Raw genomic sequence first — 26,038 nt, forward strand, 5'->3', positions numbered from 1 at the left:
ATGGGGATGAGAAGGAGGGTGGGGATGAGGATGAGAAGGGGATGAGGATGGGGATGAGAAGGGGAATGAGGATGGGGATGAGAAGGGGAATGAGGATGGGGATGAGAAGGGGAATGAGGATGGGGATGAGAAGGGGAATGAGGATGAGGATGGGGATGAGAAGGGGAATGAGGATGGGGATGAGGATGAGAAGGGGAATGAGGATGGGGATGAGGATGAGAAGGGGAATGAGGATGAGGATAAGAAGGGGAATGAGGATGAGAAGGGGAATGAGGATGGGGATGAGGATGAGAAGGATGATGATCATGATGATGATGAGAAGGATGATGATGAGAAGGGGGATGGGGGGAGGATAAAGGATGAGAAGGGTTGATGAGGATGAGAAGGGGTGATGAGGATGAGAAGGATGATGATGATGATGATGATGATGATGAGAAGGATGATGATGAGAAGGGGGATAATGATAAGAGGGATGATGATGATGATGATGATGATAAGGATGATGATGAGAAGGGGGATGATGATAAGGATGATGATGAGAAGGAGGAAGAGAATGAGGATGAGAAGGGGTGATGATGAGGAGGGGGATGATGATGATGATAAGGAGAAGGATGATGATGGGGAATGCAGAGGCTGCAGTGTGCTCCCATCCTCTATGACAGTATCACATCACATCACAGTATCACTATCACACTACTCCATGAATCCCCCAAGTTTTAGGACATGGAGCGGTGTGCTGACAATGGATGGGGTGGGGGAGGGGGAAGTACAGGGCGATGCTGATGCTGCAGAATTCGTGGAGAGCAAAAAAAAAAAAAAACTACGGGAGATAATAAAAGGGAGGGCAAACCGCAGAGCCAGGACACGCCCAGTCTGATTAACCGTGTCAGCGCCAAAGATCTGCAGTACGGCCCCCCCACCGCCCGACATGAACACCTTCAAAGCCTACCGAGACATGGAGGGGAGATAGAGCCGGGCACACGGTGCCCAGGTAGACCGGGCTGTCAGCATGCACAGATGTCCCTAGCACAGCGCTCCGCCATTCGCCTGATGGCCGCCTTTACCTGTGTGTGGAGTTCCCTGTCCTGCCCGTGTCTCTCCTCTCCCGGTTATCTGCAACTCTGTCTGCAGTAGTACAGAGACACGCGTGCTCCTTCCTCTCCCCTCCCTCTCTCCCCTTCTCCTAATTCCTATTCCTCCCACGTCTCCCTGCATCCCGCTTCCTATTGGTCAGTCCGCGGATCCTAATATGCTAAACTAGTTCCCCTGGGATCAGCACTGACCCAGATGGTACACAAGGAAATCATTCACCTTTACCAATTATTATTGTCTTCTACTGACTACAAGTGGATGCTACAAAGCTGCCAGTACTCTGTGTCTTCTATCAATGATACACTGCCAGTGCTGCTTGTCGGGTCATGCAGGTAATACATACCGAGTGATGGACAGAAACATGAAAGAGCCTATAAAGGTGGTCATACATGAATAGAAAATCCAACGAAAAATCGAGTCTGTATTCCATTTTCATATGGCTTAGTGAGCTTCCTGCAACAGCCAATTTCTGTTTTAGGCTGGGGTCTTACATGCCGCGGCCACAGCTCACAGCATTCAGGAGGGAATTAGGTCCAAATTTTTGTCTGAATTTGCACCTGAATCGGAAACCAAAGGCGCACAGGACCAGTGGAGGATGATGCTAAACTTTTTGGGGGGAAGACAAACAACCCCCCCCCCCAGGTCTGCACGCGCCTCTCCGCGGCACAGTCCCCGCACTCTCCACGGCACGGTCCCCGCACTCGCCTCTCCACGGCACAGTCCCCACACTCTTCACGGCACTGTCCCCGCACTCGCCTCTCCACGGCAAGGTCCCCGCACTCGCCTCTCCACGGCACAGTCCCCATACTCTCCACGGCACTGTACCCGCACTCGCCTCTCCACGGCACGGTCCCCATACTCTCCACGGCACTGTCCCCGCACTCGCCTCTCCACGGCACGGTCCCCGCACTCGCCTCTCCACGGCACAGTCCCCATACTCTCCACGGCACTGTCCCCGCACTCGCCTCTCCACGGCACGGTCCCCATACTCTCCACGGCACTGTCCCCGCACTCGCCTCTCCACGGCACGGTCCCCGCACTCGCCTCTCCACGGCACAGTCCCCATACTCTCCACGGCACTGTCCCCGCACTCGCCTCTTCACGGCACGGTCCCCGCACTCGCCTCTCCACGGCACAGTCCCCATACTCTCCACGGCACTGTCCCCGCACTTGCCTCTCCACAGCACGGTCCCCGCACTCGCCTCTCCACGGCACAGTCCCCGCACTCTCCACGGCACTGTCCCGGCACTCTCCGCGATGCATACTAGCCCATTATGCTTTTACTTTGCGGGGAATAAAAGAGGAAGTAAAACCCAACAGGGTTTACTTCCTCTTTAAAGTCCATATATTTCATGAAAAAAAAAAATTATGAATAAAATAAATGTCAAGTCCCACAAGCCACTGATAGATGTGCTCTTCAACAGTGCTAAAGCTTCTTGTTCCAATCAAATGGAGTGCTGCAAACAACACCATATGTGCTCCGCCACCAGTCTCAATAAATTCAATTCCCCAGAGTAAGTTGCTGGTTAAATTATAAATCAGCTCAAGCACTACTGTTTATTGCTCCCACAGGTACTCAGACAATAAGTGTCCCCATGACCACCATAATCGCATACAGGAGAAACAAAAAGGAAATTTCCATAGAATAAAATCCTTTTAAAATCCAGTTTATTAAAATCACAACAGAAAACCACTCACGTTACGGTGTCTCCACCTACACGCGTATATACCACTAAGTCTAAAGATCCGATTGGCTCCAGCCCCAAGACCGATCTTCACAGTGTGTGGTGATGACAAATGCCCTGGCCCTACCCTACACACTTCGTCATCAACGTCCTCAAGAAGCGGAAGGCCGGAAGGACATTGATTTTGAAATGTGTCTGTTTTCACCTGGTGATCTGCCCAGTAACACTCCTGGATGAAGGAGTACAGAGGCACCTTCGGACAGCAGCATTGTCACTCAAGGGGAAGAGGGGAGTGTTAAATACAGATTTAGATACACTAACATGTTTAGGTTAAAATAATTGTGCTACCAAACCAAATCAGGAAGCCGCTAACACTACAATGTGACAAAATTGTGTAAGATATAGGAAAAAAAAGTGCAGCGCTAGTATCATGCATTGATAATCAAAGTATAGGCACAATAATGTGTCAGCAATAAAGTGCTAGTATAAATAAAAACACAAAATGCAAATAAACAGGTATGTATGAAAACAACTCAATCGTGTAATAAATACTTATAAATAGGTGCTTAAAGTATAAATGTGCAAATCAATGCTGATAATATCAAAATAATAATATTAATGATGAATAACAATTACAAGATATGGTTTAATATAAAAAGTCCACCAGCATTCATCTTGGAATAAATCTCAACCCACTAGACAAATGTGAGTGATAAATACAGTCTATGCAATGAAGGTAGTGATGAACAAGCATCTGTAAAAGAAAGGAACAAAGGGGACTGTGCCTCCACCACCCAGGGGAAGGGTAGGCACTCTTAATGGAAATCGTGCACCCACACACCAGTGGCAGTGGGTCAAACAAGCTTAGGAATGGATACAGGATCTCAGACCTCAATCATCGAAAAAACAGCAATTGATGTCAACGGAACTCACAACCAGCAGATGATTTATAGATGGGATCATACAAAAGAAGAAAACTACCATATAGTGTAGATCAAAAAAGTATGGATTTATTTAAAATTAAAGTGCTAACATCATGAGGATGTGTAGAGATAAAAATCGTTGTGATCACAAGGGATATCTAAAAACAGGTGCAATGTGTAGAGTTTGCTAGCAATAACTCGACAGGACTGCAACTGGGGTATGAACCAGCTCCCCTACACTGTGCAATATATATATATATATATATATATATATATATATATATATATATATATATATATATATATATATACATATATATATATATATATATATATACACAGTGCCTTGCAAAAGTATTCGGCCTCCTTGAACTTTTCAACCTTCTGCCACATTTCAGGCTTCGAACATAAAAATATAACATTTTTATTTTTTGTGAAGAATCACCAACAAGTGGGACACAATTGTGAAGTGGAACGAAATCTATTGGATTTTTGAAACTTTTTTAACTAATAAAAAAATGAAAAGTGGGGCGTGCAAAATTATTCGGCCCCCTTGCGTTAATACTTTGTAGAGCCACCTTTTGCTGCGATTACAGCTGCAAGTCGCTTGGGGTATGTCTCTATCAGTTTTGCACATCGAGAGACTGAAATTCTTGCCCATTCTTCCTTGCAAAACAGCTCGAGCTCAGTGAGGTTGGATGGAGAGCGTTTGTGAACAGCAGTTTTCAGCTCTTTCCACAGATTCTCAATTGGATTCAGGTCTGGACTTTGACTTGGCCATTCTAACACCTGGATACGTTTATTTGTGAACCATTCCTTTGTAGATTTTGCTGTATGTTTGGGATCATTGTCTTGTTGGAAGATAAATCTACGTCCCAGTTTCAGGTCTTTTGCAGACTCCTACAGGTTTTCATCCAGAATGGTCCTGTATTTGGCTGCATCCATCTTCCCCTCAATTTTAACCATCTTCCCTGTCCCTGCTGAAGAAAAGCAGGCCCAAACCATGATGCTGCCACCACCATGTTTAACAGTGGGGATGGTGTGTTGAGGGTGATGAGCTGTGTTGCTTATACGCCAAACATATCGTTTTGCATTGTGGACAAAAAGTTCGATTTTGGTTTCATCTGACCAGAGCACCTTCTTCCACAAGTTTGGTGTGGCTTGTGGCAAACTTTAGACAAGACTTTTTATGGATATCTTTGAGAAATGGCTTTCTTCTTGCCACTCTTCCATAAAGGCCAGATTTGTGCAGTGTACGACTGATTGTTGTCCTATGGACAGACTCTCCCACCTCAGCTGTAGTTCTCTGCAGTTCATCCAGAGTGATCATGGGCCTCTTGGCTGCATCTCTGATCAGTCTTATCCTTGTCTGAGCTGAAAGTTTAGAGGTACAGCCAGGTCTTGGTAGATTTGCAGTGGTCTGATACTCCTTCCATTTCAAAATGATCTCTTGCACAGTGCTCCTTGGGATGTTTAAAGCTTGGGAAATCTTTTTGTATCCAAATCCGGCTTTAAACTTCTCCACAACAGTATTACGGACCTGCCTGGTGTGTTCCTTGGTCTTCATGATGCTCTCTGCACTTTCAACAGAACCCTGAGACTATCACAGAGCAGGTACATTTATACAGAGACTTGATTACACACAGGTGGATTCTGTTTATCACCATCAGTCATTTAGGACAACATTGGATCATTCAGAGATCCTCGCTGAACTTCTGGAGTGAGTTTGCTGCACTGAAAGTACAGGGGCTGAATAATTTTGCACGCACCACTTTTCAGTTTTTTATTTGCTAAAAAAGTTTAAAATATCCAATAGATTTCGTTCCACTTCATAATTGTGTCCCACTTGTTGGTGATTCTTCACAAAAAATTAAAATTTTATATCTTTATGTTTGAAGGCTGAAATATGTCAAAAGGTTGAAAAGTTCAAGGGGGCCGAATACGTTCGTAAGGCACTGTTTATATATATATATATATATATATATATATATATATATATATATATATATACAAATTATCGTATAATCAATAAACAATTTGATTTCAATCCATTTCCGGCACTGACACCTATCTAGCATGGTAAATGGCATGCATTCCATGCCTCCCATGGGATGCAGGTGAGCGAAGCAATGCATTGTTAATGATCAGAGAGACGCCGATCACATGACCCCATGTATAAGATCTAAGCCTCGTTGTGACAAGGAAGGAAAGCATCAACCACACCATTGAAACATGTTAACCAAGCCTCAATGTGGAATCAGTACACGACCACATACTAGAATTAGAAATAAAACCAATCCAAACTATGTAGACTCACCGTAACTGCTAATGGCAATGCAGTATAGATTCAAACCCTATTAGGTCCAATCATGGCAGTAAGTTCTTATACTAAGGGTTATGTATACACATATTGGCATAACATAGCATATGTAAAACATACGTTAAACATAAATCAAAACAAATATTACAAGTTTGACAGCCATATTACATTCCTGTAAACATATATAACATAACGATCTTAAATGAGAACGAAAAAGGAAAGAAAAGACGAAAGAGCAAAATTTGGCAAAATATAAGTGAATGATTTGTGAATGATGAAAAAAGAGGGACATTATGCTCGATTGATGAAGGCGTTAATGTCCCAATCAATATTCATGCCATAAGGCAAATATGATTTCAATTCATATATCCAGAATGTCTCAAGATGCGAAACTCCTCGGAGGCTAGACTCGCCTCTCCAATGGGGAACTGTCATGGTTATGCAGTGATCTTCCTGTTTGCTTACCTCCCCTCATGTGTTCAGACTAAGAGGCCAGCCACTTCCACCTGGTGGTTTTTATAACCTCTCCTCTAAGCATGGCTCCACCCCAGGCCCTATCAGGGAACCTTATATTAACCTGTGCACTGCAAGCCAACAGTGCTGATCAACCATTGTGTATTCCTTTGTGTGTTTAGCTTCCTGTTACCTGCCGTGTGCTCTTCTGTTGTTCCGTTACCGACTTTGGCATGTCTTTGACTATCCCTGTTTGCCTGTGATCCTGACCTTTTGGCGTGTCCCTGACTATTCCTGTCTGCTTGTGGCCCCGACCTTAGCTTTGTCCCTCACCATCCCTATCCTCCTGTTGCCTACTGTGGGTGTGAGCTGGGGGTCACGACCTGGAGCCAGTTGCAGCCAAGTCCATCCTCACCACTGGAGGCTCTGGTGAACACCTGCTGGCTCTTAGACTCCGCGCCCCAGGGAATCTTCCGCTCTAACCCCAGTGGGACCTGTCTCCCGTCCGCAGCAGTCAGCCATAGGGTCCACAACCTTGCGGTGCACTCCTGATCCCTACGGTGTGCATCTGTCACCTCGCCTCAAGGTGACCTGACAGGAACAAACTCATCGATAATATTAAATTAATTACCAGATTGGTTCTTATTGTGATGATGAAGATAATGTCTAGGTATACTATGGTTAGTACGGCTTTTCTTAATACTTGCCAGATGTTCATTAACCCTTACTAAAAAAGAACTTATTGTGTTTCCTACATATTGCTTCTAGCAAAGGCAAGTCAGTAAGTAAATTATGTGTCCAGCAGCACAAGTTGTAAAGTGTTTCATCTGATACCTCCGGGAGGTAACAGTAGACTGAAAAGTTTCTGATTTTCTCCTGCCGCAGGTGTTGTGTATACACACATTACACCTACAGCAGAGGTAGTAACCCTTAAATATGTGAAAAAGTGTTCTGATGGGGGGGGGGGGCAGGGAGCAATAACAATGGGAGCAATCTGTTCTCCAAAAGACCGTGCGCCCCTATAAATAACTCCTGCATTATCAGGGAGAACAGGCCCCAAAAACCTATAATTTTTAAGTACTTTCCAATGTCTATTAAAAATGTCCTTAATTTGTTTATGTTGGATGGAGAATGTTGTAAAGAAGGGCCACTTGAATTTAGTGTCCTGTGCATGTGTAGGGAAATCCATCAATAATGTGTTCCTGTCTATTAAAGATACCTTCTTTATTTCATTATCTATAACGTCTGGACAATAACCTCTCTATAAACCTGTATTTCAAGATCTGGGACTGACAGTTGTAATCCAACAAATTTGTGCAATTAGGTCTTATTCATAATAGTTGACTTTGTGGAACTGATTTCAACCATGAACTATGATGACAACTATCGACCGGAATGTATCCATTCCAGTCTGTAGGTTTGAAATAAGACTCAATTTTCAACTGCTGGTTAATAATCATAATTTCAAGACCTGGAAAATGTATAGTTGTGTGGTTTGACTTGTAACTTAGTGATATGCCTCTATTGTTGTCATTAAGTAGCACCAAGATTTCATGCAGTTAATCAGTATCTCCCTTTCAGAGGAGGAGGGTGTCGTCTATATATCTAGCCCAGATAACCAACTCTGGACTCTGAAGGGCATAGACGACATCCTCCTCCCACTGGGCCATGAAAAAATTGGCTAGACTCTGGAAAAATTTGGCCCCCATAGCAACTACCCTCTACTATAGGTAAAACTGATCATTAAACCAAAAATAATTATGTTTAGTCGCAAACTGAACTTCCATAATATAAGCTTGTTGAATCAGGGGAAGTGTTTCACTTTTGGACAAATAGTGTTTAACTGCTGCAAAACCAAGATCGTGGGGAATACAAGTATACAAGGCCGCAACATCTGCTGTTACAAGCAAATAGTCATCACAGTAATTAACTCTCTCCAAAAGTCGAATAGTATCCTTGGTGTCTTTCAAGTACGAAGGTGTTAGTTTGACGAGGGGTTGTAAATGGAAACCTATATAACGTCCTTTATGAGAAGTAACGTAATCAATTCCGCTAACTATAGGGGGTGCAGGGGATCTTTGTGAACTTTAGGGAGATAGTACATCACTGGGATGCGTGGAGCGAGAGGTACCAGATAACATCTCTCTTTCTTATCTAAAATCCCTTAAACGATCATCCCTATCAACGAGCTCAACCAAAGCTTTCTTGTAACTGAGAGTGGGATCTTTAGGTAATCGACTATAAGTATTGCCATCTTCAAGAATACTAAACATCTCTTTATAGACTATAGTAATGGCGGACTGCTATGTTGTTCTCTTTCTTGGTCTTCCCCCCCCTTCCCTCTCCTTTCCTTTTTTTGGGCAGAGAGGGGGGAGGGGAAAAATATGGGCTCACTTGGTTGTAGTGGAGGGGGGGAGGGGGGGATAATTGGTAAGATGTTGTCTTTATTACTGGTGGGGGAGAGAGGGGAGAGGGGAGGGTGAGATAGGGAAGGAGGGGAATGGCACGCATGATACCCCTTCTTATGGGGAGGCTAGTGTGCTGCTCTCTTTCCACGTTTGTTGTATGGGGTTTATTTTGTGTTTGGGGTTTTTTTGGGAGGGGAGGGGTGGAGGGGTGGAGGCGAAGGAAGGGGTTAATCCCCGGAAGAATGATGTGGAAAGTTTTACAAGTAAGGTGTGTATGGGAAGGTCACATTAGAAGGCCCCAAGAGGTGCCTAGAGAGGCAATGGGAGAAGTGTGTCAGCTGGGTGGTGGATATGATTGGAGAGAAGGGAGGGTAATGTATACAAGGGTTGGTTGGTATGTAAGATGTAGAGAAGAGTGGAAGAAGCACATTCTAATTAGAAGAGCACTATATAAAGCACATTTAACCACAATGAAACAAGGGGTAAAAGATAGCCATATAAAATTGAATAACAAAGGTGGGTTACACAAACTTTATAATAGGTATAAGCACTATAAGTATTAATGAGTGAACCTACAGTGTTAAGAGGGAGAAGTTTCACCCTATATTCCTGGAATGTTAGAGGCCTGGGAGATTCCAGGAAGAGGACAGCGGTCAAGTTAATGGCTAGGTCACATGGGGTAACGTTCCTTTACTTACAGGAGACACACTTTACAAATGCTTCTACTTCGCAGTTGGGTTGGGGGGAGTACCCTATTCAATACCATTCAGCTCATACCTCCTTTTCTAGGGGGGTTAGTATTTTGATCAAAGCAGGGACACCCTTTAACTGTCTCCAGTCTAAGATTGATGAGCAGCGGAGGTATATTTTTTTATATGGTAAAATAGAGGAAATTATTCTGATTCTGGCTAATATCTATATACCATCACCCTTTTCTATGGATATCCTATATGAACTGGTTGAGTTTGTGTTGGATAAGCCGGGAGTCCCATTGATAGCAATGGGGGATTTTAATATGGTTATCGATAAAATAATGAACAGGTTTCCCAACGGGAGGATACAACAAGGGGGTATAACTGAAAGTCGCCTATCGCAGTTTATGTGAGAAATGGGTCTGAACGATCTTTGGAGAACCCAGAACCCAAAATCCCGGTCTTTCTCGTGTCTCTCTACTACACACTCAACCTTGTCAAGGATAGACATGATCTTGGGGAACGATGAGGCAACTGCATTAGTAAGTAAAAAAAATATATGCCAAGAAGCCTTTCCGACCATTCAGCAATGATAACCTCCTTGGATATAGGGAAGGGAAATCAGTACAGAGGGTGGAGATTTAGTCCCCCATGGTTGGAGTTTATGAGAGAACCAAAAGAAGTACTAGATGCATTAAGAGAATATGTAGATTTGAAAACGGGTACGGCTTCGCCGGGGATTGTATGGGACACACTAAAAGCCTATCTTCGAGGCCTCCTGATACAGCAGATCTCTAAAATTAAAAAACAGTCTGGGGAAAGGGAAGAACTTGCCTCAAAGAGAGTGGTAAATCTAGAAATCCAGTATATAAAGGCCCCAACACCTGATAACCTGGGACAATGGTTAAAAGCGCAGTAGGAATATCATCATATAATGCTAGAGAAAGCTGAAAATAAATATATATTCCAGAAACAACTAGCATTTGGGGAAGGTGAAAGGGTTGGACGGATGCTAGCGCACTTAGTGAAAACGAATGCACCACCATCTATGGTTCCAAGGATTAGTATGACAGAGGGTAGGATATCTACAAACAAGTTAGACATACTAGGGAGATTTAGAGCCTACTATGAGGATTTATATCACTCTAATCAGGCTGAGAAGGGGGAAAAAATTGATGCATTTTTCAGAGCACTGACAATTCCTCACCTCTCTAAGGAAGGTAGTGATACCCTTGATGGCCCTATAACGTTAGAAAAGATCCAGCGCATTGTGCAGGAAATGGCAGGACAAAAAGCCCCAGGCCCAGATGGCCTCCCGGTGGAGATCTACCACCATTTTGGCGAGGTGCTAATCCCGGAATTGTTAAAAGTTTTTAATTGGGCGATAAGAAAAGGGGAGCTTCCCTCTTCAATGATGGAATCAATTATAATAGTGATACCGAAAGAAAACAAGGACCCCCTTAACCCCTCATCATATAGACCCATTTCTTTATTAAACCTGGATGTAAAGATCCTAGCAAAGGTCTTGGCGGCTAGATTAAACAGAGTGATAGAAAAGCTCATCCATCCTGATCAATCAGGTTTTATTCCTGGTAGATCTATAAGTATAAACATAAGACGGGTTTTTTTAAATCTTCAAATACCAGCGGATGGAGATGGTCAGAGAGCTGTTCTCTCTTTGGATGCCGCCAAGGCCTTTGATACTTTAGAATGGAGCTATTTGTGGAGAGTTTTGGAGGAATTCCACGTGGGATCGGTATTTATAAAATGGGTAAAAATGCTATATAGATCCCCGGAAGCAAGGATAAAAATAAATAATGACAGCTCGGTTGGGATTCGACTGAAGGGAGGTACAAGGCAGGGGTGTCCTCTGTCTCCCCTCCTGTTTGCCATGGCGATTGAACCCTTGGCCGTATCCCTTAGATCAAATGTGGGCATAAAAGGATTTAGGAGTGGGGAGGAGGAAGAAAAAATAGTATTACTTGCAGACGACATCCTTCTGCTTCTCGGAGATGGACAGAACTCAATAGGGGAAGTAATGTATAGAATTAAAAACTTTTGGGACCTCGCAGGATTAAAGATAAACTGGGGGAAATCCTGTTTATTGCCAATCAATCCCCTGGATAGCCCTTTACCCCGCGAAGCTGCACATCTCCAGATAGTGAGTCAAATGAAATATCTGGGCATTTGTATTACCAAAGACCCCAAACAGTACATAGTGAACAACCTGGTTCCATTGTTATCTAAATTTAAGGATAAAATTAATATCTGGAAGAAATTCCCTTAAGGGCAGCAGGCTGATGTAATTTAATTAAAATGATATTCCTACCACAACTTTTGTATGTTTTACATAATTCTCCAATTTGGATCTACAAGAAATGGTTTTATAAGGTGGATTCCATATTTAGAGAATTGATTTGGAAAGGGGGCCAAGCGCGTATCAGCTTAAAGACCCTGCAACTTCCAAGCAATGGAGGGGGTGTGGCACTCCCATACCCATTTAACAATTTTTTAGCGGCTCAGCTACAACATCTGGCTGGAGAGGGCTTAAGCCCCATACACACTATCAGATTGTCTGCTGATTTTTTCCTTCAGATTTACCAAAACCATGTAGTAGAAGGGCCTGCCTGATTGCATACACATTGAAACCCCTAAGGTTTGACCTTATATTATATGGTTTTGGTAAATCTGATGGAAAAAATCAGCAGACAATCTGATAGTGTGTATGGGGCTTTAGAGGATGGTGGATGAAAAAAGAAAACTCCCCTTGAACAATTTCTCGGTAGAACGTTGGTAGTAGCACTAGAGTCAGGGATCTCTATGCGAGGTATTCCTACTCTAGGGTTGATGATAAAGGTGTGGGAAACAACCAAAAGAATACTGGGATACAGGGGATTTACGGAGTACTCCCCCCTATGGGCTAATAACAAGCTGGGCGAGATACAAAAAATAGGGCAAATAAGGGAATGGGAAAGAAGCGGCATAAAGGTTATCCACCAGATTTACCAGAATGGTAATTTGAAACAATTCCAAGAACTAAGGGATCAGTTTGCAATCCCCAAAAAGTCCTTTTTTAGGTATTTGCAGGTTAGACATGCTTTGGAAAAACAGTTTGGGGAGGTTGTAATAGAATGGTGTGAGATGCCAGTAATTAAGGATATCTTGCGAGTAAAATCGGGGAAAGGGTTAATATCTAAAACCTATGTAAATCTGTGTAAGAAGACTCAGGTAAGAACGCAGGAGCAAATAAATAGAAAAAAATGGGAAACAGATGTGGGAAGCATTTCGGAAGATCAGTAGGAGAGGAACCTTGAGTTGGCACCTTGGGTGTCCCTCTCTCCATCCCAAAAGTTTTCTCATTAATTCTTACTGTACAGAGCATACTACACTCCCAAGAGGCTCTTTTTGTTTGGTCGAAGACAAGATGCTGCTTGCCCTAGGTGTGGAAGGACAGAAGGAGATATGATACATATGTTCTGGAGATGCCCCAAGCTATATCGGTACAGGGGGGAGGTAGTGACGATAATTACTCAAGTATTCAAGATAGCAGTGGAGGTGGAACCTCTGGGGTGTGTATTGGGTTGGATTGAGGGAGGTAGTGACTCTTTCAAGCTAGGAAACTTATAGCCCAGAAATGGCAGTCCCCTACACCCCCTACTAGTGGAGAGTGGGTGCAGAATATGAATAGAGTTGTCCTTAAGGAAAGGGTAGCATATATAAGACAGGGAGGTATCAAAAAATTTGATAAGATTTGGAAGTTGTGGTGTGAGAAAATGAATGAAGGTGTTTATTTTTAAAAGTGGAAGGGCTGCTAGTTAAGAAAACAGTGTGAGGAGCGGGTCTGTGTGAGTGGGGAAATGAGGCGAATGCCGGGAATGGAAGGGCGTAAAAGGGTTATATAAAACCTGTATTGTGTTTCTGCTTGTTTTATACGGGAATGTTGTAAGTTGTGTTTAAATTGAAAATAAATTAATAAAGAGATTAAGTTTAAAAAAAAAAAACATCTCTTTATAGTAGTCAGTTTTGTCAAGTATGACAATGTCTCCGCCTAGGTGACCCACGTGGACCTGCGGCTCATCACGTTAGGTCGCATAGTGGACATTTTGCAACTATTGTACTAGAAAAGTTTACACTGTAGTAAATACATTTCAAATATTGCCCTGGTGAAAGCAGTAGCACAGGCTGACCCTGCCATACCTGTCAATGATGCTGGACTGCATATAAAATCCAACAACTCAGAGGTGGGTGGGTGCTGCAGCAATTGCCAGCTGGAAACTGGTAACATCATAGATTAATGTACCTATTACCAAACATACCAGGGTTCTTCAAATGACACATTTTATTCAAAGTATTCACATCACAGAGAAAGAGTGCAATGTTTCGGGCCTACGCAGGACCAATTCATCAGGCATGTGATAATCACATGTCTGACAAAGGGACCTACACATCCCACTGGAGTTTCAAAGCCTTAGAAATAGCTTTGAAACTCTTCCTAGACTGATACATGTTTGTTTCTAATCTGTTCTTGAATTTTTTAGACTGTGGCATGATGTGTGGCTTTTTGTGTTCTGTTAGCGTGCTTCACTTTGTCACACAGCTTCTATTTATGCGATTTCTTGATTGAACAGGTCTGATAGTAATCCGGCCTGGTTGTGGCAAGTGAAATTTAACTCTGCTTTCCAAAAAAATGTGGTTAATCCCAGTTCATTCATGATTTAGCATGGGAGGGGGAAATTAATTTTTCACATAGGGCCAGGCAGGTTTGAACAGCTTTTTTCCCTTAATAAATGAAATAATAATTTAACAACTGCATCTTGGATTTACTCGGGTTATCTTTGTGTAATATTAAAATTTGCTTGATGATCTGAATCATTTAAGTGTGAGAAATATCCCCCAAAAAATCAGGAAGGGGGCAAATACTTTTTCACCTAACTGTATGTTCAGTTGCTTCCTGTTTTCTGGCCAGGGCAAAATGATGTTATATATCCCAAGAGTGTTAATGGAATTCTAAGCTGGACGGCAGCCAGAGGTTATGGACTTTACCAAACAAAGTGAAATATACTGGTTGTATACTTATCCCATACCCTGGGTGGATGAGTTGATAGAAAGGTTGGGTACTTGCTAGGTACAGTACCACTTTCGAACTTTCCAAGAGCTATTGGCAGGTTTCCCTTAACACAGTGGTCATCAACCCTGTCCTTAGGGCCCACTAACAGGCCAGGTTTTATGTATTACCTTGAGGAGACACAGAATACTGCAATCACTGAGCAGCAAGTCACCTGGGATGTATTTCAGTTATCTTGCAAACCTGGCCTGTTGGTGGTCCCTGAGGACAAGGTTGATGACCACTGCCCTAACAGACAGGGCAAAACAAAATACAATTTTCTTCTACAACATCTAGGCTGTACCAGTATGTGGTCCTCCCTTTTGGTATACATGGGTCATCAATCTCGATCCAAACAATGATGAACTGTATTTTTAAGCCCCACAAAACATATACTTTGGCATATGTAGATGATGTCATTGGACAATATGGTATTACCATGTACATAAGCTGGAGGCTGTTTCATTCATAAAAGAAATCATAGAATCTGCCTTGTTTCTATTCCTGTTTTAGATACAGACTACCTATTCGCAGCTGCTCCCAGAAGCCACAGACGCACTTCAGCACATCCTAGGCAGGCATGTATTGGCCATTGGGACTACAGGGAGTTTCCCGGTGGGCCGATGGCTCAGTGGGCCAGTTTCAGTGGCAAAGAAATGGCTGCGCGGCTCGTCCTCAACTCCACGCAGTGATGTGAGAAAGATGAGAAAAAATACAGAGGAGAATAAGTGAAATAATAAAAGAGGTTAGTGAGGACTCCTTCTCTTATGCTACTTATGTTTTTTTTTTTTTTTGCACAATTGCGTATAGTTTTATATACTATTTTTGTGCTTGTTTGCAAAATTAAAGTGGGCTGGTCTGGATGAAGTCCAGGGCCACATTTTTGTCCCAGTCCAGCCCTGATCCTAGGTGGAAGAGTAGTTTATAGGCAGACCCACAGACATGACTATTCAGGGCAACTGCAATTGGGTTACAGCTTGTACATGACAAAGCTGCACATCAAATAGGGCTGTTATTTCTTTTCACCAGTATGTACATATAAATATTAGATTACTTGTACCAGCCTAGCCACAGCCCTAGCAAAAGCTAGGTGGTTTTGCAAACCAGCTAGGCAGATGCTGCAGCTCAAAAACTGTGAGGTGTACATTGACATACAAGTTATCTTTAGTAGACAAAGAAACTGCTTAAGAGACACATAACCAAACTTGTGTTTACAGGGAAGAGCTGTCAATTCAGAAACACGCCAACCAATGTAATGGCTACAAGTGAGGTTTTCCAACAGAATATCTCCAATGAGTCCAAAAGGAAGTCTCCAAAGAACAGAGACCACCAGATTGGGAAGGACTTGGGAATCTGGGGCATGTGATAAAAAAAATGTTAATCTTCAAGAAAAATTCTAAATCTCTTACTATTATGGCTACTACTTTTACTCCGCAAAAGTGACCCTTTTGCTCTCCCCAGATATCAACCTCCAAACCAAGGCTTAACACTTTCTTTGATATAAAATAACTTCTTGTGCTCAGTGTACCCAAAATCAAGGCTTAATTATATAAACCTGATGAAACTGCTGCAATCTATACACTACCGACACTGGGCAAATTAGCAAATATTCCAAAAAAAATTGTGTGCTGTCCCTTTAAATTGGAGCTGATGTTGCGGCCAGTACATAATTATAAATAAAATACAAATACTGGGAAAACAATATTGAACCAAAATGTCTCCTTTGCAAATAATAAAGTGCAAAAATGTATCATGTGAAAAATAAGCAAAGTGAAAAATAAGTAGTATCATATAAATGTACTCACCGAGGCCAAGATTCCGAGAGCGGTCACTGTTGCGACTCGGCGCAGACCACCCCTGAAGGTGGCACAGAGGGTGGTTGCACCAAGAGGCACAAGCTACCAGTAGGACAGTCACTTGCTAGAAGATCAGCAGGTAGCTTGAGCAGAGCTGAAAGGTGATGTCCCGTGGGAAGGTCCAGAAGCAATGGTAGCAAGTCCGTAAGACAAAGGCAGAATCCAGGAGGCAGGCCAGGGGTCAAACACAGTCCAGATCAGAAGACAACAAGGACCAGGAACGCTGAGACAGAAGGATAATCCAAAGACAAGCCAGGGGTCGAACACAGGAGATAGCAGGTAAGTTCAGATGCAGGCTGAGGGTCAAACACGTTCAGAAAGCGGGAGTCCAAGGTCAAGCCAGAGGTCGGGTCAGGAGAAGATCAGCGAGGTCGATGAGGCAATCTGGTTCACAACGGGTAATACAGATCACAGAAACAGACGTGGGAATCAGAGGAAGCTGAAGACGAACCAGCAGTGTGTTTGGATGACCTCACTTCCTTTATAGGTCAGCGAGGGGTCACACCCTGTGAGTGTGTGCTTGTGTGCTTTAGCTTATTCCTATTGCACACAGCTGTGCGCCAGAGCACTTTACCCGTGCGCATCTTATGACAAGTAGTGACTGGATCTGGAATGACCCTTTAAAACAATTTGGGTAGTAATTAACAAGTGATAAAAAATAGTCCATATGTGAAAAAAGTGCTCGATGTGCAGTAGGATTTCAAAGTGCTGAAGTGCTCAAGGTGCTCCTTATATAGAAGATGGCCGCTTACCAAACAGTGTGGATACCGAATTGCAGGAATCAGAGAAGCTAGTTATCCATCCGGCAAAAGGTGACACCCATATCAGATTTGCATCCTGGAAGTAACTCCATACATGATTAAATCACATAAGAACAGCTCTTGTTACATGGTAAGCATGATATTACATGGTTAGTAAGGTTGAATAAAGACAACAGTCCATCCAGTTCAACCTGAGGGTGTGTAGCTCTTATATAGGGATGAGCCGAACACCCCCGGTTCGGTTCGCACCAGAACTTTCGAACGGACCCCAAATTCGAACGAACTTTAGAACCCCATTGAAGTCTATGGGACTCGAACGTTCGAAATTAAAAGTGCTAATTTTAACGGCTAATATGCAAGATACTGTCCTAAAAAGGGTTTGGGGACTTGGCTCCTGCCCCAGGGGACATGGGTCAATGCCTAAAATGTTTTTAAAAATGGCCGTTTTGGCGGGAGCACTGATTTTAATGACGATTAAAGTGAAAAAAAAAGTGAAATATTCCTTTAAATATGGTGCCTGGGGGGTGTCTGTAGTATGCCTGTGAAATGCCACGTGTTTCCCATGTTTAGAACAGTCCCTGCACAAAATGACATTAAATGGAAATCACACCATTTAAAACTGCTTGCGGTTTTAATGTTATATCTGGTTCCTGCAATATGGTTGAAAATCATTGAGAAAAATGGCATGGGTAGCCCTCCCTGCCCATTACCAGCCTATTTTGGGTCTTGTACCCATATTAAGGGGAACCCTGTACCCATATTAAAAAAAGGAAATGCGTGTGGCCCCCAGGCCCTATATACTCAGAACAGCAGTATACAGGCGGTGCAAACAAGACAGGGACTGTGTAGGTTTGTTGTGTTAAGTTGAATCTGTTTGTAATTTTCAACTAGTACATTTTTAAAGTGTAGCTCCAGTCAAAAAAACTATTTTTAAGCTTTTTGGAAAACATAGGGAAGGGTTATCACCCCTGTATAATTTGTTTTGTCGTCCATCTTTTTTCATCTCACTTGCTGTGTTCTCCTTCCGTTTGCAAGTAAGAGATGTTTGTAAATTGGATGTTTGAAAGTAGGGGCCTGCCCTATATGCTCTGCAGAAATGGCGGAACAAGGTGTTGGTTTTGCCACAACATTGTAAGCCCTCAAAGTGACTCTTGGTGGGCGCTGGAGCGCCCTGCTGTGAACGATTATATCAAGAATTGTAATTACATGCCATTGTTGAACAGTGGTAGAAAAATTGACCTTTGGTGGTTGTGGTGCTGGTGCCACAACACTATAAGTCCTCACCGTTACTCTGGGTGGGCACAGGAAGGTCCCTGTTAAACAGGGGCAGAAAAATTTGGCCTTAGGCACTGCTGCTGGTGCCACCACACTGCAACCTCTCCCATATACTCTAGTTTTATTGCAGGAATTAGCCCTGCTGCAAAGCATTGCATCAAAAATTGTAATTAAACGCCCCTGTTAAACAGGGGCAGAAAATTTGGGCCTTAGGCACTGGTGCTGGTGCCACCACACTGCAACCTCTCCCATATACTCTACTTTTATTGCAGGAATTAGCCCTGCTGCAAAGCATTGCATCAAAAATTGTACTTAAACGCCCCTGTTAAACAGGGGCAGAAAAATTGGGCTGATGGCATCACCCAGAACCAGAAATGTTCTTCCAACATATCAGCGGAGGAGGAAGAGGATAGACAATCAACATAACAGGACAGTCACTCAGCATCAGCATAGGCAGTCTTGAAGGGATGTGATATTTCCCAAAAAATTATTCTGTTACATCAGCTTCAGGTGCTTGGTAGCTGTGGGTGATCCAAGACTGATTCATCTTGATGAAGGTCAGTCGATCAACTGATTCGGTGGACAGGCGCACCCTGTGATTGGTAACAAAGCCACCAGCAGCACTGAAGGTGCGTTCCGAAAGAACGCTGGATGCAGGACAGGCCAGTAGCTCAATTGCATACTGTGCAAGCTCTGGCCAGTGATCCATCCTCAAGACCCAGTAAGCCAGAGGATTTTCGGTGGGAAAGGTGTCCAAGTCTGACCTTGCCCCTAGGTATTCCTGCACCATGTAAATCAGACGCTGGCGATGGGTGCTGGAACCGATCATACCTTGGGGCTGCAGACTAAAAAATTGTCTGAAAGCATCAGTCAGACGGCCACCTTCTCCACCGCTCCTTCTGGCCGATGCCTCAGCAACACGTTGTCCAGGACCAGGAGTTTGTAACCTCCCAGTCTCTGGGAACGCGTTGCACAGACCTTTCTGCAAGGCCTCCCGGAGATGTCTCATCCTCTGCTCCCTCTGTGATGGCAAGATAAGGTCGGCAACCTTACCCTGGTACCGTGGATCAAGGAGAGTGGCCAGCCAGTAATGGTCCCTCTCCTTGATCCGAAGAATACGAGGATCCTTCCGCAGGCTTTGCAGGATCAGGGAGGCCATGCAGCGTAGGTTAGCTGAGGCATTCGGTCCGGAGTCCTCTGGGTCACTAAGGACAACATGATCCGCAGCTACCTCCTCCCAGCCACGTACAAGTCCACGTGTTTCTTGGGACTGTAAATCATCCCTACAAGACTGCTGCTGCTGCTGCTGCTGATGCTGAGTGCCAGCCTCCACCTCCATGCTGACACAATCATCCTCCTCCTCCTCTTCCTCCTCCTCATCCTCTTCCTGTGTGATGGGTGGCACAGCAGGAACACTGTCTGGATAAAGGGGGCCTTGAGAGGCAAGTCTTCCTCTTCCTGCCTCTGTTCTGCCTCAAGTGCCCTGTCCATTATTCCACGCAGCGTATGCTCCAAGAGGTGGACAAGAGGTACAGTGTCACTGATGCATGCACTGTCACTGCTCACCATCCTTGTGGCCTCCTCAAACGGTGACAGGACAGTGCATGCATCCCTGATCATGCCCCACTGGCGTGGTGAGAAAAAACCGAGCTCCCCTGACCCTGTCCTGGTGCCGTAGTCGCACAGGTACTCATTGATGGCCCTCTGCTGCGTGTGCAGCCGCTGCAGCATGGCCAACGTTGAGTTCCATCTGGTGGGCATGTCACATATAAGGCGGCTCTTGGGCAGGTTCAACTCCTTTTGGAGCTCAGCCAGCCGAGCACAGGCATTAAATGATCGGCGGAAATGCACACAGACTTTCCTGGCCTGCTTCAGGACATCCTGTAAGCCGGGGTACCTGCCCAAGAACCGCTGCACCACCAGGTTAAGGACGTGAGCTACACAGGGCACATGGGTCAGTTGTCCCTGTCGGAGGGCGGAGAGGAGGTTGGTGCCATTGTCACAAACCACCATTCCTGGCTTAAGCTGGCGTGGCGTCAACCACCTCTCGGCCTGCCCCTGCAGAGCTGACAAAACATCCGCCCCAGTGTGGCTCCTGTCCCCCAAACAAACCAGCGCAAGCACGGCATGGCATCGTTTTGCCTGCGTACTTGCGTAGCCCCTGGAACGCCTACGAAGCACTGCTGGTTCTGAGGACAGAGCACTGGAAGAGGCCATGGAGGAAGAAGAAGAGGAGGGGGTGGAGGAGAGAGGTGTGTCACAACCAATAGTAGCATTTTGGAGGCGTGGTGGCGGAACAACCTCCAACACTACTGCACCTTGTCCTGCATCCTTCCCAGCTGCCAGAAGAGTGACCCAATGGGCCGTGAAAGATAGGTAACGTCCCTGTCCATGCCTGCTGGACCATGAATCAGCGGTAATATGCACCTTACCGCTGACCGCCCTGTCCAGTGAGGCAAGGACATTGCCTTCCACATGCCGGTAGAGAGCCGGAATCGCCTTCCGTGAGAAAAAGTGGCGTTTGGGGACCTGCCACTGAGGAACTGCACATTGTACAAACTCACGGAAGGGGGCCGAGTCTACCAACTGAAAAGGCAGCAGTTGAAGTGCTAGCAATTTAGCAAAGCTAGCATTCAACCGCTGGGCATGTGGATGGCTGGGAGTGAACTTCTTTCGCTGGTCCAGCAGCTGGGGCAGGGACATTTGCCTGCTATATTCGGACGTGGGTGTACCGCTAGCAGAGTTCCCGGAAGCACTTGGCTGTGACACACCTAATTCTACACCTTCATTCCTCTCAGAGCAGGTTTCAGAGAGGACTGAAGGTCTAGTGGGGTTGGAGATGCCAGCTGATGAGAAGCAAGGAGATCTTTGGTTTGTTCTTTGGTGTGGGTCTTTGAGGTACGCTTGCCAATGAGCTGCATGGCAGGTCAACATATGTCTGGTCAAGCATGTGGTGCCCAAGCGGCTGATGTTTTGGCCACGCGAGATACACTTGAGACATATGTTGCAAATAGCAGCGGTGCGATCTGATGCACTCGTCTCAAAAAAGGCCCACACCAAAGAACTTTTAGAATAACGTGCAGAGGCAGTGCCCTGCACAGGCAGAGCTCTACGGTGTGATTCAGTCGGTGTGCTGCCCCTAAGCTGGCCCCCGGAGGGCATCCTGCCTCATTGGACATGTGCCTCCTCCTCCTCCTACTCCTCCTCCTCTCTCCTTCCAGGCACCCACGGGGAGTCAGTGCCCTCATCATCCCCTCCCTCTTCATCGCTGTAGCAAACCTGGCAGTATGCTGCAGCTTGTGGAACATGACTGCCAGATTGCTGTCCTTCTTGAGCATCCCCTCTCTCTGCGCTCACGCTACTGCCTTCCTCTAGCTGAGTGTCATCATCAGAGCCCACAAAACACTGGGCATCCTCCTGGAGCATGTACCCAACACTGTGCTCAAAGAGTTCAGGAGACTCCTCAGGAGGATGTGGTGGGTCTAGGGAAGGAGTCACTGATGATGACATTGAGAGGAGGGAAGACGATGCGTTGGCAGCTGCTTTGCTAGTACCCTGAGACTGGGTGAGAGAGGATGAGGAGGATGAAGAGGGCTTGGTCATCCACTCTACCAAGTCGTTGGCATGTTGCGGCTCAACATGTCCAGCTGCCGAAAAGAAGGACAAGCGTGTCCCATGGCCACGTGCTGATGACAATGCACGACCAGCACTGTTGTCTCTAGACACAGAGCCTGCTTGCCCTCTTTTATCGGCTCGCGCCTGTCTGCCTCTCCTTGCTGGCCTTCCAGACATGGTAATGGCCTGAAGGGAGTTGGGTAAAAAAGCAGTTGGGTAGTGTATATTGTGCTAGAGGCACACAACACCCACTAACTCCTGCAGATGCCTTTATTATAGAACACCAGAGATAAAGGGGTATATACAGATGTATACTGTGCTGTGCTGGAGGCACACACAACTTCCAATAACTCCTGCAGATGGCAAGTGGGCTCAAATAGAGAACAGCTATGTAGGTGGATATAGCGGTATGTACTGGGTACAGAGCACGCAGACAGCACGCACAAGCTCCTAACACTACTGACTGCAAGCTCTATTATAAAAGATAGATCACTAGCTATATAGGTGAGGTGAATATAGCGGTGTATACTGCGGTCAGGGCACGCAGACAACAACCACTACACAACAGCAAGATCGAAAATCGGCTGAAAACGATCGGTGTGTACTGTGTTGAAGGTACACAGAACACCCACTGCTTCAGACGCCAACACACTACACAAGGCCGCCGCGCTGGCGGCCTTATATAGTGTGGGGCGTGCACTACACAGCCTGAGCTATGATTGGCCACAGGCATCCTGCCTGTGGCCAATCATGGCTCTCCTCGCTGCTGGCGCTGCGATTGGCCAAACAAGCGGGGTCACAGTGCATGCTTGGCCAATCATGAGCCAGCAATGCACTGCGCCATCGCAGTGCATTGTGGGCCGTGAGCGCCACACGAATTTGGCGCAAACGGACCAAAATGTTCGGACTTCGCCGAACGGACGAACAGCCGATGTTCGAGTCGAACGTATGTTCGACTCGAACACGAAGCTCATCCCTACCTTATATCATCCTTAGATTGCTCATCAAACAATCACATATGGAAAGCAAGCAGGGAGAAGCTCATAGCGTAATACACATAGAAAAGTTTATTAAAAACGGTTATATCCACTTAGATTTAAGGTTGAATATAGTTTTTTGTTGAATTTTTTTCAAGAAAATAAAATAAGTAAACCTGTATTAAAGGGGGAGAGGGTACAGAATAAAGAAAAGGGAAGGGAGTTAAGGATGGGGAGGATGGTCCACACCTTCCACTCGTCGTACAAAATAATATTATTTCACGTGTACATAAGTGCTTAGAACAGTTTTTCATAGCAAAAGATATCCCTCCATGTGCAGTGTCTTCTTTCTTAGGACACTGTCTGGAATTTGTTACAATCAATCAAACTGTAGTATGGGGAAGGGCATGGGGTAAAGGGCAAAACAGGAGATGGGAGAACAAAGAAGGGAAAAGGAGGGGAGGGGGGAACTCTGCACTATAGGATTTGGGGTAACCTAATTACCAATATATCGTGCTATAGGCATTTGTCAAAAACATCTTCATTAGAACCATAAATAATAGTAATAATAATAATATTTCCCTCTAACACTGTGTAATTGTCAGGAACCATGAAACAGACAGACAGAAGTACAATCAAATCAAACTTGTTTATTAATAAAAATAAAAAGGTAAATAGGAAAAAGCGTAGTCAAGCATAGCCAGAGTCCAGTAGCCAGATTGGGTAGTTAGCCAGTCCAAAGTTCATAAACCAGATCGGGTAATCAGCCAGTCCAGACGTCAGGGATCCAAGGAGAGCAACTGCAAGCAGGATAGAAGCCAGGAGGGATGTCAGCAAGCCAGTCTTGAAACAAACAGCAGGAGATGGTTCCTAGTGAAGTGACCAATACGAAGGCCAAGGAAAGAGTGAGCTGGAAGGCTTTAAATAGGCAAGTCAGACGAGCATCATCGGGAACAGCCGGTTACTGTGGAAAGAGAAGAGAGCTGGCAATTAGCCGACAGCTGAGCGGCCAGCCCAGAGGAGGAAGGGCTAAGCCAGTCCTGACAGTAATACAGGGCCCAGTCCTCAAACAGAGATCCTGTTGAGGAGGGGGTCCGATGAGGAGTGGAAAATCCAGAGGGAACACAGTAGTTTGAATTTTTCCCAGGTATCACTCATCTTTGCCTGTGGCTCCTCCATGAGCATTATGTCATTGAGTGTGTCTATCCATCTAGTAAAAGAGGGAATGGTATCCGTTTTCCAGTACAAAGAAATGACATGACGGGCTGCAGATAGGAAGGGTCAAAGGAGATTGTTCTTGTGCGAGTGGACTGGTCCTGGTAGGATGGATAAAAGAGCCACTAAAGGGGAGGGGGCTAGAGGGACGTCATATACATCATTGTAAATACTGAAAACCTTGTCCCAGAATGAACGGACTTGGTCACGCTCCCACCACATGTGAATACATGATCCCTTTCCTCTGTGACAGCGCCGAAGTGCCTGGATACATCTTGTGTACCATTACTGGATCTCTGTATCATCATGTTAGTAGTTTGTAATTCTTCTCCTGTGAGAGACCAGATATGGATGATTTATGTGTGAGTGTGAATAATGTAAACCATTGTTCTGGGGATATCTCTATGCCCAGGGACCTTGACCACTTTTGTGTGAATTTGTGCAATGAGTCACATACATGGGACTGTATGTCTCTGTATATCAGGGACAAGTTGTGTTTGGGGGTCTGAGAGAGACTACACATATCCTCAAATGTCGTGAGTGGTCCGTGGACTTGTTCTGAAAGATGCAGTGTCCTGCTGTGTTGTGTCATGGAAAGCCAGTCGATCGAAGTAGGGGACTGACTATCTGGTAGCGGTTGGAATTGGCCTGTGGAGGGGTGGATAAACTGCCTAGCTGTAGGCCACTGTTCCCTTGTGTATGAGCTGCATTGTCCCCAACTGTGACAAGTTGGGAGTGATGGGTTGTCAAAGAGAGAGGTGAGAGGGTTAGGATCAGTGAATATGGTGAGTGTGTTGTGTTTGCTGTACCATGTAGTGAGCACTGCCGCTGTCATGGTAGAAATTCCGGTTATTGTGTGAAATTTTTTGTATATACCCAGAGAAGAGCTTGGAGGTCTACTTGTGCCATGTCTTGCTCTATGATCGTGGATGGTTTGGTTAAGGGTCTCGGAAACCACTCAAGGAGTCTCAAGAGTATGGCAGAGGTATGATACAGTTGAAAATCCGAAAGGCTGGTGCCTCCTCGAAATACATAGTATTTTATGTTTAAGTCTACGAGGGTGATGTTGCCATATGAACTTGACCGCTAGGGAGCAAAGCAAGAGGAAGAAGGCATTGGGTTGAAGTATGGGTAGTGTTTGAAATAAATAGAGCAGTTTTATAGAGAATGTCCATTTGTTGAGGACATTCATTCGTCCCCACCATGTGAGCTTGAGATGATGCCAAAATTCCAGTGAATGCCGAATTTTGGTCAACAGGGGACTATAATTCAAGGCGTATATGTCCTGTAGATCTTTAGGTATCTCAAGCCCCAAATACTTAACCGAGCATGATTGCCAGTGGAAAGGGAATTTTCCCTGAATAAGGGCTACGTTCTTCGGTGAGAGAGAATTATTCAGGCTTCTGTTTTGGCGATGTTTAGTTTGAAGTTGCAATGTGCTCCGAAGCGGTCAAGCTCCAGGAGAATGGCATGGATGCTAACTTGTGGCTGTGTGACATAGAGAAGCAGATCGTCTGTGTAAAGCTATAACTTGCGGGAGGCTGAGGGCATGGGAATTCCATGAATAGAGGGCTATAATGGCTTTGGCCAGATGTTCGACAGTGAGCACAAATAATAACAGTGATAACGGACATCCTTTTCTCGTACTGTTTCTGATCTCAA

General features: G+C 44.9%; 1 protein-coding gene across 1 annotated transcript in view; it reads right to left on the reverse strand.

Annotated features, from left to right (window-relative positions):
• Window positions 1-1,221, reverse strand: part of LOC143982595 (synaptotagmin-2-like) — a 138,052-nt gene extending 136,831 nt beyond the window's left edge. Inside the window, exon 1 of the mRNA XM_077481461.1 lies at window positions 1,065-1,221. Coding sequence (XP_077337587.1) covers window positions 1,065-1,215 — 151 coding nt within the window. The 5' untranslated portion in view covers window positions 1,216-1,221. The remainder of the gene's footprint in view (window positions 1-1,064) is intronic.
• Between the last annotated feature and the right edge of the window lie 24,817 nt (window positions 1,222-26,038).

Source organism: Lithobates pipiens, unplaced genomic scaffold (assembly GCF_037356315.1).
Source record: "Lithobates pipiens isolate NorthernLeopardFrog02 unplaced genomic scaffold, aLitPip1_a1.2 Scaffold_16, whole genome shotgun sequence".
In the NCBI taxonomy this organism is placed as follows: Eukaryota; Metazoa; Chordata; class Amphibia; order Anura; family Ranidae; genus Lithobates; species Lithobates pipiens.